The 16,453-nt window shown below is 39.9% G+C and overlaps 1 protein-coding gene across 1 annotated transcript; it reads right to left on the minus strand.

The window, feature by feature from the left end:
- Nucleotides 1-4,498: 4,498 nt before the first annotated feature.
- tspan34b (tetraspanin 34b) lies at nucleotides 4,499-12,830 on the minus strand. The gene is made up of 8 exons (XM_084071694.1): nucleotides 12,605-12,830; nucleotides 9,488-9,563; nucleotides 8,814-9,029; nucleotides 7,689-7,763; nucleotides 7,148-7,255; nucleotides 6,696-6,839; nucleotides 5,813-5,902; nucleotides 4,499-5,028 (listed from the first exon to the last, which is right to left on the minus strand). Exons 2-8 carry the CDS (start codon nucleotides 9,545-9,547, stop codon nucleotides 4,972-4,974), a joined length of 750 nt encoding a protein of 249 aa, XP_083927820.1. The 5' UTR covers nucleotides 9,548-9,563; nucleotides 12,605-12,830; the 3' UTR covers nucleotides 4,499-4,971.
- Nucleotides 12,831-16,453: the final 3,623 nt, after the last annotated feature.

Genomic DNA, 16,453 nt, shown 5'->3' on the forward strand with positions numbered 1-16,453 from the left:
ATATATATATATATATATATATATATATATATATATATATATATATATATATATATATATATATATATATATATATATATATATATATATATATATATATATATATATATATATATAGGGAGAGGTGGACCATAAAAACAAAAATGTGTTCTTTTCATTTTCCTTTCCTTTTTTACATGTTTGTATATATTACATGATACTGTTTGTCATTATATTGTTATTTGTTATGACATCACTCACTGAAATAAATGCATTTTGCAATGTATTTACAAACATAAGAAAACATGAAAAGGAAATTATTTTGTTTTCATGGTCTACCTCCTCTTCGGAGGAGGACAACTTTTTTTTATTATTACATTAAATTAAATCTTTAATACGCTTTCGACAAAGTCATTAGAAAGTTACTCATAATGAAAATGAAAAAAATATTAAATAAATTGTTGGATTATGCATGTGTGTGTGTTTGTGTGTGTGTGTGTGTGTGTGTGTGTGTGTGTGTGTGTGTGTGTGCGTGCGTGCGTGCGTGCGTGCGTGCGTGCGTGCGTGCGTGCGTGCGGTCCTGTCATTTCAGCAGCAGTGTGTGTTCCTCTGGGACACAGGATGCTATTGTATCTCCTCTATTTTTCACAGACACACTGAGGAGCCGGTGTCAAGTTAGAACCCAGAATAGAGGGGTTTCAGTGAATGTGGACTGGAAGGTGTACGCGTCTTCAGGAGTGTCTGACTGTCTGTGTGTCAGCAGAGACTCTAGACGGACAGAGTGCTGGCAGGCCAGTCCAGATGCACTCCTACTCTGTTACAAACAGAGGGACAGAGGGCAGTTTACTTTTCACTGTGATGGATAGTGTAACTGTTACCATGAAGACCGTCATCACGTTCCAGACTCCAAGACTTATCACTCCAAACCGACCGTCATCATCACCACCTATACTTATTAATTAAAACTTTCTTTATATCATGGAAATCAATGGAGGTTGAATTGGACCTGAAACTTTGCCCAAATATAGAGATGACTGACATCATAGTACTGATGTCATAGACTGGCCACATAAACTCTAATATTTCACCTTTCTGTTGTTATAAAACAGAGTCTTCTGCTGAGAGCTGTTTTGTCTATTTTGTTCTCTTCTTGAGTATCATCCATCTCTTACAGAGGTGTCATGGCAGGAGAAAATAGGGGGTGAGGAAAAAAGAGTAAGTTTCCACTTAAGCCCCATTTCCAAAATAATGGATCTATATGTGAGCTTGTAGATCAACTATATGGGATAGAAAGAGAAAATGTTAGCCCATAATACCTTGTCCAACATAGGGATACCAGGTTAAGTAGTTATGTACTGTGGTAGACAAGAAAACGCACATCTATAACGTTTCATGGACTGAGATGTACTCAGCATTGATCTGAAACCAGACTAAATCAGCAAAACACTAACAGGTGGGTGGCCCATCTAAACTTACAGATGGGTGGGCCACGAACACTGGCCCTGATCCAGAAAAGGTTGAAAACCACTGGGCTAGCAGTTGGAATCTCTACTCCAATTTGTTCCTCTCCTCCCTCCTCATTTCCTCCACATCGTCAATGTTCTCTATTTCCATCAGGTTTTTTAAGCCAGGTCTGTGTCATTTCCTCCAAAGCCAACATCAGTTTACAATTTAGAACAATTGTTGAAACAACACATTGTTGTAATTAAGTTCAGCTCTCACTACGGGTGCAAATGCAGTGAAGGGAAAGGTCTGTCTTCTCTCTCTGTCTCTTTCAATTGAATTGCATTTAATTCAGTTCAGTTCAATTCAATAGGCTTTACTGCCATTAGATTTGAGAGTTGTGTTACCAAAGGACAATTATGATTGTGAATATATCATATTTTGTATTGCCGGCTAGATTAACTGTCTCCGTCCTTATTTGGAATCCCTGAACATTATAACCCCAGACATTATCTGGATTCTCTATAGAATATGTGGATGATGAAGAGGGTAGAAATGCCAATCAGTGAGGCTCCCCCGAAGCACAGCTGGATGCCATAGACCAGAGGCCACAGAATGTCCAGCAGTCTCTTCTGAGGGGCCGGAACCCGTTCTATGATCAGATCCAGATCAGACCATGTCAGATCCCTTAATTCTCTTCTCAGAGCCTGCGGGCCTGCAACATCACGGTTCTTTATACTTGATTTGACCACTGGGGAATTAAAAGGGTTGGAACTTTTATTGTAGTCCTCTACATGATGCTTCAGACTCAAGATTCTGTCCTGGTTGATGTTTTTCCCCACCTCCACGGCAATGTCTGTCCTGCCGATTTGTTGCAAGGCACGGGAAAGCCGGTCAATGAAGGTCAGCTTCTTCTTCTCCTGAATAAAGTCTGTCAGAGCATCCCGGCACTGACGCTCCTTGTCTGCAGGATCAGTAGTAATTCTCATGACGCGGGGCTTGAGGTCTAGCTTGTTTTTCTCCGGTGACAGGTGGTCTAAATGCTGGAATATGTCCTCCCTCTCTGCAGCATCAGTGGCATCTCTCCTGACTTGAATTGACTGTATTGACTTTTGACTTGTATTGCCTTTGCTTGTATTGAGTATGTTTTTCTCTGGTGACAGTCGGTCCAAACGTTTAAATATGTTCTCCTCTGGGTGGGAGAGGGCCCACAGGAGGTCTTTGCACTCCCTAGATGTCAGCATCTCCACCAGACGCTCCACCTGGTGTACATCAATGACATCTGCCACAGTGCCCTCGCCAAAGCTTTTACTTTGGAGTAAAAAGATGGAGAAAACGATGAGAAGATTCCAAACCCTCATGTTCGGCCATATATTTGTTTGTTTCTCTCTCGATCTCCTTGTGTCTCCTCCCCTATCTTCTATTATACTACTGGTCCTACTTGAATGAAGTGGACGTGTAAATGAATCTTCACAGCTTAAATAGGCCGACCAGAGGGTAACGTCACAAACAACACATCCACACATTATCTCTATGATAAAGTTGAAGTTGTTTTTCTGGACACGCCTGACATCACAGTGCTGATGACTCTCCCAAGTTAGTGCGTCACAGGCAGCTTGCCCGCTCGCTGTACATCATAAGTCTGGCCTCCGACAGCTGCACTGACGTCCAGTCATGTACTCACTTTCACTTAAGTAAAAGTATCAGTACTGCAATGTAGAAATACTCTGTTACAAGTAAAATTCCAGTATTCAAAATGTACTTCAGTAAAAGAACAAAAAAGGTATTGGCATCAAAATATACTTAAAGTACCAAAAGTAAAAGTACTCATTGTGCAGAATGTCCCAGTTCACACGTTCAAAATGTATAAACATCTTTTGAAAATAGCAGATCTACAAGCTCACAATGTGTCGCATTCAAGCTTGTAGATCGGCTATTTTCAAATGGCTGAAATATATATATAGGGCTGAAGTGGTTAATGTATGTTTTGTGATAATAATCTAGATCTGCAAAGTAACTACAGTAGGCTAGTAACTAGAAAAAGTGCTCCTCGGAGCACAGGTCTCCGCCAGGTCAGGTAGGTTATTTTGGCCTCCTGGTGGCACTATAATAGGCCAATGTGAAAAGGGTGCCAGGGTTCTTCCTAGGCCGTGCACGGCAATCGGACACTGCATTCATGATTTGAGGCATTTTGCTCTAAAAATGTGTTTTGCTAAATTTGACCTGCTGGTGGCGCTACAACAGCTCCATGTTAAAAGGGTGGCATTTGTTCCTCAACATAGCGTGAATGTGCGTGGAAAGTTTCACCGCAATCAGACGCTGCGTTCATGATTTGCAGAATTTTATTCCAAACAAGGCAAACTTTAGATGTTAATCTTAGCTAATCAGGATGGAATATGAAAAATCAAACAGATCCGTCTTGATCACATAACTAAAGACATCACGTGTACTGATTTGCGTGAAATTTTGATAAAATGGGAAGGAGTAATATTAAAAAAATGTGTTTTACATAAGTCGGCCTCTTGGTGGCGCTATGAAAGGCAGATGTGAAAAATGCAGGGCAAAGGTTTTTCCTTGGCCTCTAGGGAGTGTGCATACAAAGTTTTATACAGATTGGTGCAGTTATAGGTAAAAACATGAATCGGCCTGTTATATCGCCACCATGAGGCTGATTTGAAAAATTTGAAGTGGCAGTTCTTCCTCGGCATAGTGGGTGCCATAGTGGGTGGAATGCGCGTGCAGAATTTCAGGGATATCGCATGCTGTGATCATGATTTGAGGCAATTTATTCAAAACGGAGCACTCCTGCCATTTTTAGCCAATCAGGATGGAATATGAAAAATCTGATATACTGGTTTCGTTTAATGACTATAGAGAGAGACAATAAACATGCTCTGAAAATGCACGTGGCCCACCACTTAACATGGCAGCCAATTGTGTTAAGTGGTCAGATGGGTGGGCCACAAACGCTTTTGAGATTTTCAAGTGGGCCCTGATCCAGAAACCACTGCGCTAGGCAGCACAATACACTTGGTCTAGAGAAATACACCTGACTTTATTTAAAAAATGTAGTCATCATACAGCATACTGTACATACAATGTGTAAATCTGAACGGCTATTTGCAGACTGCTCCAACAGGAATCTCTCTCTCCATCATTAATCCTTGCTTCAATGCTTCCGTATATCACAATGAAAGCAACTGTATGTCATGTAATGACTCGTTACCTGTAGCTTATATAATTGCAAGACCATTGAAATGAGATTCTGTGAAATAAAGATGGAATGGCTATTCTGTGTGTAGGGTACGTCGTCTTCCTACCTCAAGAAATAAATATGTACATTCAAAGGCATCTCTTGGCAATACTTCAATAAAAAATAGAATTATTGTGTTTATCATTTTTGATGATTGCACGTGTTTTGATATTAAGTGTCCTAGTCCAATAGCCTAACAATAATCTTCTTCACAATAAAAGTCCTCTTCCGGCCCTCCAGTGTCAATTAGGTACACATGCATGCTTCTAAAGAATCGTAATTCCTCTCCAGTTGTGTTACCCCTTTGATCCTATTTGGCAGTAGAGAGTCAAGGAGACGATCATGGCACACACCTGGGGACAGGATATAAACATTAAGCATGATATAGATTCTATATCATGCTAGAGGGTACTTCAGAGAGACTTGAACATGTTCACATATTCTTTATTCTTATTATAGAATAAAGAGTAAGAATGTGTGTATGTACAGGTATGTATTCAAGTAATTAACCAGGGAAAAAATTATCACACTGGTAAAGAAATAAAGAACATGACCTGATAATGATAGGCTATATGAGTGGTTCTCAAAGAGTGGTCCAAGGACCCTATGGGTTCCTTGATGGGATTCCAAATGGACCCTCACATGTCTGTAACTCTGAGAGTGTACAAATGGACCCTCACATGTCTGTAACTCTGAGAGTGTACAAATGGACCCTCACATGTCTGTAACTCTGAGAGTGTACAAATAGACCCTCACATGTCTGTAACTCTGAGAGTGTGCAAATAGACCCTCACATGTCTGTAACTCTGAGAGTGTGCAAATGGATCCTCACATGTCTGTAACTCTGAGAGTGTACAAATGGACCCTCACATGTCTGTAACTCTGAGAGTGTACAAATTGAGTGTGTACGAATTGAACCAAATGGACCCGTAAGGGTCTATTTGGTTTAATTTGTACACTTTCAGGTTATGGGGGTCACTCTCAGGTTATGGGGGTCCTTGAAATTAAATAGTTTGAGAACCACTGGGCTATATGAAACATTATACATTGTTACAAACAAAGTACTAGAGGGTACTTCAGAGAGACTTGAACATGTGAACATGTGAACATGTCCAAAGCAGTCAGTAGGTGTCCTACCTCCAGAGCTGCAATTCCCAGGGCCACTGCAGCAACAACTACTGTGTTCTCATCGATCAGTTGTTTTAACCTCGGGAAGCAGCCAAGTGTCTGAGGAAATAAACACCAGTTACTATAATCAAATGGCCATCAATTAATCCCAAATGGTTTTGTATCAAACACTGGGTTCTGCAGGCTACTGTTTGCAAATACAGAGACATGGGATAAAAGTGGTGAGAAACTCCATCCACACTCACTTTGCACAGTTTTTGATTCACTCTTTTTAAGCTGGTTAAAAACCCCTAGCGTAGACATGTCATAATAGGCGACCATTCGGTGCCAATTTAAGCAAACATTCCGTGAAAATAGCAGATCTACAAGCTCACAACACGCCATGTTGTGACACTTGTAGATCGGCTATTTTCGGCAAAGAGATTTGGTGTAAAGGGAAAAAGGAGGGGATCAAGTATAGACCCCTGGGGGTTTAAGGTCTTTTAAAAAAGGTAAATCAATGGAATGAAAGGATCATTAATTGATCATTTGCCATGTCATTGAGCACACTAGATAGAGTAGTTAGTGTCAGAGTAGTCTTGTGTAGCCAGATGATCAGAGATCTCCTACTAATACGTCTGGTATCATCTAAATTCAAATAATGGGCTAAGACTGTGTGGGGAAAAAATCTGAAATATAAAAAATAACTATATTACAGAACCAAAGGAAAGACTTTATGGCTGTCCTTCATATTGGGACGGTATCATGACTGGTTTTCAAAGCATCAGGTCTAGGTTTGTTAGTGCTGGTTTGCTCCATAGTTCAAGCCCATACATTGAATTCAGATTTCCCTAGACACATCAGCGGAGAATAGGCTAGTCTGGCTACGCGAGACTAGTGTCAGAGGTCATACCGTGTTTAATGCACTGTCAGCCAGTTCTGAGTTACAAACGTCATTCATATTTGGGCAACACTGCACTGGGAAGGTGTGTGCGTTGCTGTTGTAAAATGGAGAACCAACGAAGTCTGTGTAGTTGTAGAATCCACAGCACTTTAGCTAAAAGGGACATAAAGACAATTTATTTTCAACAAAGCACTGAAGCCAACATGATGTATTGAGTGAAAAGGAAATGTCAGGTTAACCCATTTAGACCTGAGGCCAGTTTTCTGAAAAAAAATAATGTATTTAGTTGTTTTTTTTAAATAGCAGATCTACAAGCTCATAGCGGTGCCGCGCTATGAGCGTGTATATCTGCTATTTTTGAATAGCCAAAGAAACCTAAAATGACACAGATACGTTCCAGGTCTAAATGCAGTTAAGTTATATCACAGTAATTTAATAATTTGTATAGCATAACAATGTACCGAGTCCATAGTTGAATTCCAGAGCTGTGTGACGTCTGGACTGCTCCCATAATCTTTTTTGATGCTCTTCACTACTTGTTCTCCCAGCTTGTTAAGCAAATCCTCTGCCTGAAATGTAAAGTGCAGAATTCTGTTTTTGAATCCAGTTGTGAGTATGCTGTGTTATAATGTTCACTTTTCAAAGAAACAAACAAAACAAAAGTTTGTGTTTGTGTTTGTGTTTGTGTGTGTGTGTGTGTGTGTGTGTGTGTGTGTGTGTGTGTGTGTGTGTGTGTGTGTGTGTGTGTGTGTGTGTGTGTGTGTGTGTGTGTGTGTGTGTGTGTGTGTGTGTGTGTGAATCTAAAATCTAAAATCTAAAATCTAAAAATGATTTCATAAGATTATTGTGCCAGTTTAACCATTTCAGTGTCATTATTGTCAAAATTCTTCAAAATATAAAAAAAAAGTTTCTAAACAAAAATAGATCACGGTCACAGCATTACAAAGCTATTTAGGGCTTCTTGGCATGGAAATGTTTGGGGATGGCTGTCTAATGACTTACCAATGGTTTGAAAACCAGGACTATCACTGCTCCAGCCACCTCTGCTATGAACACCACCAACACTATGACAAAGAACTAGGGGCAAGATAAGGAAGAAGAGTGAAAAAGCATGACTTTAAGAATACCATAGAACACAATGCATGGTTAATAAAGATGTAACACACTCCCCTCAACAACCCTCTATCTATATTAAGATGTTCACAGCAATTGACTTAACATTCCAACCCTACTTTGTGTAGCACCCTTGGTTCATCATGCCATACAAAGTATAGTTGAAATCAGGTCTGTATAAGTGCAAGGCAAGTGATCTGGCTGTACAATCAAGATTTAACAATCACACAAATTCTGGCTAGGGAATATAATTTTGCACATGTCTAGGCGTAGATGATTCTTTTAAAGTCAGCGATCCATGGGATCTACTCTTTTAAGTAAAAGTTCATGATGCAAAAGATAACATTCATAATCCCCCGAGCTGCTTAGTTTCTTCTTAAACATTTGGCCAGAACCCTCTGAGTAGGTTTTGACTAGGCTCTATCTTTTGAGGAACAAGTTGTCACATCCTGTTTTCATCAACTGTGTGATCTCTAAGATCTAACCTTTTCTCATACAGTACTTCTTAGAGAATGTTAAGCTTTTATTTCCTTTTTGAACTCTGAACTTCATACCAGCAGCCCTACGGTCATAGAGGAAAGGTATGTTGACTGACAATTTCTTTATGGAACAAGTCCCAACAACATTTTGCTGCTTGTACTTGTATAAGTTCTTAGTGGCAAATAAAACCTTGTCGATTCTTGACGTGGCCTCTGTTGCCCCTCAACTTTGGAACAGCAAACAAAATAGAAAAACAAATGCTCAAATCCTTGCTTTGTCATTCTTATTTGTGTTTTTATTTATTTTCAAATGGCTTATAAACCTATATTGACTCACTGCTTTGATTGACTTATATGTTTTTAACCATATTTGTACCTTATTATTTTTCATCTTGCTCTCATACGATTGTATCTTGTTCAGAGTTACTTTGTAACTCCACGCTTTGAAAAGTGCTATATGAATTTCCTTTATTTATTTATTTGATTAATTAATTAATTAATTAATGAAACAAACTATTAATATGAGGCATCCTACCATGAGCAGCATACACCTGCTTTCTTTAATAGCTCCACAACAGCCCAGGAAGCCAATAATGAGCAGGACGGCTCCCACAGCGATCAGCAGGTAGCCCACGTTCAGGATCTGATTGATTTCTGACGGTGCATCGTCGATTTGATCCAGGAAGCCGAGGATGGAGCTACTGTCCACCTTCACCCAGATACCCACACCCAGGATGGCAGCACCTGCCACCTGGGGGTACACAATGGGGGAAAAAGGGACAGATGAGGTGAAGAAGGTGGAGAAATGTATTCCTCAATGAGGATGAGATATATTGCTCCCTAAAGCTGCAAAGTCACTGTCAGTATTCAGTGGTATAGTCAAAGAAATACAGCAGGTCTTCTGGACTTTGTGTATCCACATGCAGATCATAATTCTTATCTTGCAAACAGTTATAACGTCTCTTACATTTTAAACAGTATAGGCAATGTAAAATGTTCCACTCATTTCTGCGTCATAAACGAATAAAGTGTCTGTTGACAGAAAAGTACATCTTTGTGGTGCGGTTGCATATTACCACAATCTTTCCACAGTTCAACTTACTTAATGTGTACATCGTCATAAGAAGCCTATATGACACTTTTTATGGCAACCATGACTGCACCATCATTATTATGAATTAGTTTGACACCCAAATGTTACACACTTACAAAGATAATGCCATTGAAGGCAAACATCATGGCTTTGAGGAATACGAAGCACGCCATCATCTGAAGCTGGCTCTACCTATAAAACAAAGAGAAAATGTGGTGTTTCTTTTAAGTATGACATTGGTCAAATTATCAGAGAGCAGAGCTGTGAGGTACTAAACTGAAAACAATATTCGTTAAAAGCATTGTTATAGTCTACACTGTAAAATCCTAAGTGTTAATTTAACTCTGAGTACAAATTGAACCAAATGGAAATGAACACTTTAACTTTTACTGTGTATTTTATCCCAATACTTTTATAAGGCACATCATTTAATTTTCAAGTCTTATACACACCCCAGGATCTGTCCTTAATAAACATTTTCTCATATCAACAGCAGCTATTTTAAACCAACATTTGACATTAAGTGATATGTGTAAACAGCAGGCTATCAGTCACCTTATATAAGACCTTGTATAAGAGTGTGAACTTGCTGTCAATTTAGTTGTTTCTTGGCAGGTTTTGTTCAGTACGTCACGCTGGGCTCCAGATGAAGTCACAAATTAACAGAGTGAGGCCCATGTAATAAAGATGCTGTATGGTGACTTTGTAAAACATGCACTTTGTCAAGACAGTGGAGAGGTGGGGGAACAAAGCACCTGCCACTTTCCCAAGCTCTCCTATACCCTTTTTCACCTCACACACTTATCGTTCTCAAACAGTCATGAGAGTGCCCTTGCTTTTTCACTTCACTTCTGGTGACATTTGCTTTATGCAGTCCACCTCTCTCTGTGTCCTGGGTGAGTGGTTTGTTTGTTTTAGAATTAAGTCACACACACACAGGCAAATAAGCTAGGCCACAGCATTTTCATGAAAATGGATAACTAAACAAATAAAAGGAGGGGCTAGTGGTATCCAAATAGGCAAACGAAAGAACCTCGCAGGTTACAGACCAACCCTGGCAAAATATAGCTTTTGTAACAGCTTGACTTACTTTCATCAGACTTGAAAACATTAATGATTCATTAAAGGGGTAAAGAAGGTGTTTCTTGATTGGGTAGGTCCATAAACTATAGTCACAGATACATCAAGAGGACCAAAACAAAGGCTCGGGAGTCTCCATTTCCATACAGAACTCCATGGCCGGCTAGCCAACACATCTCACCCAACAGTGTCAGGACAGTAGTTTCAGTAGAATTATATGGGCCTTCAGCAGCAATCAGGGGCAGATTACAATGCAATCAGCAATTAACTACCTCTGCTAACACTCATGTAGGAAAACAAACACACACGCACGCATGCACGCACGCACGGGTAGCTATTGCAGGTTTATGACTTGCACCTGTTCTGTTTGTGTAAATGCGTCATTTCACCATACTTTGTTTTATAAACCATTTGATTTTGTTACACCTTGTTCCTCACTATGTTGAAGTCTGTTTGTGAGCGTGTGTGTGTGTGTGTGTGTGTGTGTGTGTGTGTGTGTGTGTGTGTGTGTGTGTGTGTGTGTGTGTGTGTGTGTGTGTGTGTGTGTGTGTGTGTGTGTGTGTGTGTGCGCGCGCGCGCATGTTTGCACGCACGTATAGTCCTCCAAAATGGAAAACAGTGCCCTTTGTCTACTGTGACAAAACAAGCAAATTGTTATTCCAAACAACAATGACCAAGCAAATAACCCTATTGTGTATTGCAACGGGTCGCGTTGTGAGGATGGATTGGGATGGCTCTGACTTCACATTCATACTGCACATTGTGCTTGCCTTTTTAGTCAGTCTTATAAGGTATGATGATAGTAGAAATGTTATTACAACATTCCCCAAATATTCACTCATACCAGTATGTTCAGTTCTGAAATACAGGAAGTGGCTTTTGAGTGCAATTAACAAGAGGATGTCATAATGTCAGAGTAAAGCTGGCTAACATCAAGTTAATCATACATGTGGGGCCAGAGGACAGGGTGTCCTTGGAAACATAATGAGACTTGAGGGAAATCGCTCTTCTCTCCGTTATCTTCCCACAGTATTTGCCACTTCCTTATGGTCATTTCATTTTCAGCAGGTATTTTACTCTAACATTGAGTAGTCAGCCCGGTGATTTATTAACAGGCTAGACTAGAGTCACATGCAAATGACAAACATCATTTCCTAGCAACCTGCAAGTAGACCCATAATCCACTTACATAGATGGCTTTTATATTTAGCCTGAAAAGCACCTGTTACAAACTGATATTAATGATGGCAGTTACTGTCACTTCCTCATCCTAAATTACATATTTAAAAAGGAATATGAAAGATTGCGTGTGTCTGGAGCTTTAATGCAAATTAGCACACCTTATAAAATTCAAATGATGTTATAATACACCACTAAACCACCTGTGAGCATTTGAACATTTGTTTTGTGTTGCTGAAGGCTTTAATTAGATAATTGAGCACAGGTATTATTTTATTTATCAATATTTGTGTTGTTATATGATTGAATTACCCGACATTCCAGTTTAGAATACTTGATCTCATACTGCTATGTGTCAATTAGTGTTCAGAAAACAAATGTTCAAATGCTTGATGTTTTCAGTGTGTTGTTTTGTAACCTCCTGTATAAGCTTTTAAATCTTGTTCTCAGTATACCTTTTTTTTCTTATACATGTTTTGGAAAATAATATACCATATTCATTCATAGTTGTTTGAAGATGCTGTTATTAGATGACGTAACTTAATTACATTCGTAATTTTGAACAACATTGCTCATCTCTAAGATGAAATGTTTCTCTGAGACAGGCAATAATTGCAAGTTTGAAAAACAAGGTAAATAACATTGAATTAATAACACACACAGAGCGACAAAGCCTCTAAATGTCCTTTCGGACTGACCCAACTTCCATGAAAACATGAGACAAATCTCAAAGGATGCCATTGAGGGGAATAATTGGCGGCTGGAGCCAAGATCTCAGGAGGGACACAAAGGATCATTGTGGGATCTCTCCCTATGTTGCCACGGCACCTGATTTCACTGGGAAATAAGCATTCGCCTACAACAACAACACCACAACACTCGCACATGAACATGCTACTTCTTGGTGATGCCTTTGAATTAGTAAGTCCCAGTTCAAGTCAAGTGAGCCCTTCTAAATCTGTTCAGTACTATACCTTTTTCAGATGAGAAGTTCCAAAAAGTAAGGTGGTCAGAGGGTGAGGAGTGATGTTTGAGTTCAGTTAGTCTTCACTCAGATGATGGAGGCTTTTGCTTGTGCAGGGCGAGTGTCAACAGGAATAGACTGCTGAGGCTCCCTGTAGCTGTTTTTCCTGTGTCCTCTAAAAACTCTTGGTGTCTCTCTCTCCCCGCTGCTCACTCTGGGAGATGAGTGTGAATGGGTTTTTCTCTTGTCAGCTTTCTGGTCTTATTTTAAGGCTGCCAGTTTGTTATACTGTAAGTGAGGGGAGGGGCAGGATGAGAGGAACAGGTGGGCGTGACCTATGAAGCCAAGTTGTTCAGCTCACCATGGCTCCAGAACAGAGCCATACCCACCTGAGGGGAAAGAAGGCACCAAACACACACACACACACACACACACACACACACACACACACACACACACACACACACACACACACACACACACACACACACACACACACACACACACACACACACACACACACACACACACACACACACAGAGCATCTTTGTATCCAGGTGAGAATTTAGAGATGGTGCAAATACAACTGAAACATTACAAGCCAATGCTCACACATGCACATGCACGCACACGCACACACACACACACACACACACACACACACACACACACACACACACACACACACACACACACACACACACACACACACACACACACACACAGCCTTTGTATCAAGGTGTGAATTGATTGAAATGTTTTCTCATGCCAATAAAGCTCATTTGAATTGAATTGGATTGAATTTAAATACACCCCCCCCCCCTTCCCCTCACACACACACACACACACACACACACACACACACACACACACACACACACACACACACACACACACACACACACACACACACACACACACACACACACACACACACACACACACACGTATACTGTATACTGAAATCACAACAGCTGTTATGCTGGACAGATCAGAAACTGGGTTGTCAGCAACAGTAAGTATGTCATTGTACGTCATTGTTGGTTTGGACTTTGACCTCATATTATACTGTACAGCGTGACAGAGAACATATTAAACTTTCACAACCTTTTCATGCAGATGACAGAACACTGTGTAACAACTGGAACGGAAATCACCTGGAATACAAGGAAGCCCTTAGAATGATTACTAGTGTAATAGTGTGATAATCAGTAACACACTAATAAAATCTCTCTGCCAGGAGGCATGCCCCAGTAATAACAGTGATGTAGGTATTGCAGTTAAATTTCTACCTATGGCCAATGTAGTACAACACCTGATTACCAGTTGTACATATAGTCTCTGTCTTCCTCTCTCTCTCTCCTTAATACACATTGTCTATACCTCTCTCCATCTGGGGCATGTGATGAGACTGTTTTGGGGTTGAGCATGAGTGTGAAACATCACACATACCATTCAATAAAAGGTTGTGATTTGACGTGTCAGATTTTTGCTATGCTAGGTTTCTGCTGGCCCACACTCTCTTTGTAAGTAAGAACTGGGCACCATGCCCTAAATTGACAAACATATTTGTGCTGTTGTGAGTCTGGCCTCTCACCTGGGATTAGTTTCGCATATACTGTAGGACAAATTGTAAAACATAGTTTTACAATTTAGACAAAACGAAACTTTACTTGCTGTCATGAGTTGAGACTGTATGGGGGCGGGGTATACATTTGTGCTAATGCAGCAGCATGACGTACATGTCTGCGATTGGCTAGTGCAGGTCCATAGCGTATCCCATAGCCTGGAGGGACGATTGCTACGCGATTATGAATTTAAAAGAGAACTGACGTGCTTGGCCTTCTGTCAGCATCAACAGATCAACAGTAGGAAAGGCATTTGAATGCTCAATGAAAACAGAGACACAGTGCTGCTCTGAGCATTGATGACATCATTGACACAATGAGGTCAAAATGTAGTCTAGTGAACTCCTCACCAATGGATAGCAAACCTCTCCTCCTCAAACAAAGCAACCAGTTTCTGAGTGAGATGGGGAGACAGGCAGTGGTGGACAGTAACGGAGAAAATGTACTTGAGTACTGTACTTGAGTAAAGATTCTGAGGATCCGTACTTTACTTGAGTATTAGATTTGTTTGATACTTATTACTCTTACTTGAGTACATTTCCAAGAAAAATGTTTTACTTTTACTCAAGTACATTTCTAGGAAGGATGTAAAGTACTGAGTACTTTTAAGCCCACTCCACATCCACAACAATGATTCCTTGCAACATGGAACTACTTGCAACTACTTGTCTTGCAACCATTTCCCCCAATGGCAGTTGCAAGGAGTTGCATTGGTGCGGTTGACCTTAAAACGTTTTTGTTGCAAGGAGTTGCGACTAATTGCCTTGGTGCGGTTTGGCCTTTAGGTTGGCTGTTTTCTTGTATTCCCTAAAATGTCTTCCCCCTCCGCTCTCCTCTTTGTTACATCTTGTATGGGTGTATAGGAGTATAAGTATTTAGTTCTGGTTCCTCAGTCATTTCTATGTTTTTATATGGTGTTTCTGCAGGCTTTGAATAACTTAGTGGTTCTACAAGCACATCAGTGCATGCAGTACAAAGGTGTGCTGGTTTCAGTGCCGAGTTACAGTACTTCTCTGAAACAAGAGTTACAAGGTCCTATAAACTCATTGTGAAAACATCACAGCAATTCATTGATCTAAAAATTAAGAAATGTACTTTTACTTGTACTTTAAGTTTTTTTTCAAAGCATGTACTTTGGAATACTTAAAGGGGCTACACCATGAATTTCATTTTTTTTTAGGTTTTTAGTATTTTTTGGGCTCCCCAGTGTCTCTTGTACCCCAAAAAAAAAATGTTTTTAACGTTCAGTCATTCATGCTCATTTCATGGATTTCCTGAATGGGCGTGTCTGAACAGGCCATTTCAGAATGGCAGGGCAAGTGATGTCACTTGCCCTGATTTTGCATTGATGATGGCCAGACAGAATTGCTCAGTAGCTCCCCCCTGCCCAATAGGACGTTTTGGTATTGCAGCTGAAAAAGCTTGGAATGACAGACAGTCAGATTGTGAGAAAAAATATCTGGATGTTTTTTAGGCTTACAACCTGTTTAAAACGTATTAGGGGGCAATATTTATATATAATATATATTTTTTTAATTCATGGTGTAGCCCCTGTAAGTATATTTAAAAGCAATTACTTTTTTACTCTTACTTGAGTAACATTTTGACTGAGCTACTCTTACTTATAGTGGAGTAAATTTGACCAAGGAGTTTCTGTACTCTTACTCAAGTGCTGGGGTCGAGTACTTCGTCCACCTCTGGAGACAGGTGAGAATAATAACTGATTGAGTGAAATGATCACATATCTTTATAGAACAATGTGGAGAGGTAGTTGTAGATATTGTATAGAAAAGTCCTCGTGGTTCTCTGAACACCATCAACAACAATGGCATCCTGAGTGAGAGAGAACACCATGAGACATGTTCAATGATAAATAATAGATTTAGTATCTTCTAGAAAACGACTAAATAAGAAGAAATGATGCCTGCGAACGACACTCCTATCAAAAGCTAATAGGCCTACCTTCTCTTCAAACAAATGACCACAACCTTTAACCACTTAAATCCTATACATACTTAGTTGACTGTGGTCGGGCGGAGCAAACATACAATGCAAACATTACATTTCATTTGAAATTGCATTTCTAATTACATTTCATCCAATAAAACAACCTCTACTGAATTGTCTTCAGAAGTGTCACTCTTAATTACGATCGTCATAAACTCAATAGCTCAATTTAAAGCTGGTTGAAGTGTTTTTGATTTGATCTTTATTTATCTTGAACAAATAA

Source organism: Gymnoscopelus microlampas (assembly GCF_963454915.1).
Source record: "Gymnoscopelus microlampas genome assembly, chromosome: 11".
Lineage (NCBI taxonomy): Eukaryota > Metazoa > Chordata > Actinopteri > Myctophiformes > Myctophidae > Gymnoscopelus > Gymnoscopelus microlampas.

Coding starts and splice junctions, on each gene's coding strand:
- tspan34b (XM_084071694.1), bottom strand. CDS start 9,547: ATGATGGCGTGCTTCGTATTCCTCAAAGCCATGATGTTTGCCTTCAAT. Junction 6,840..7,147: donor GGAATTCAACTATGGACTCG/GTACATTGTTAT, acceptor TGTCCCTTTTAG/CTAAAGTGCTGTGGATTCTA. Junction 5,029..5,812: donor TGGGAATTGCAGCTCTGGAG/GTAGGACACCTA, acceptor TCCTGTCCCCAG/GTGTGTGCCATGATCGTCTC.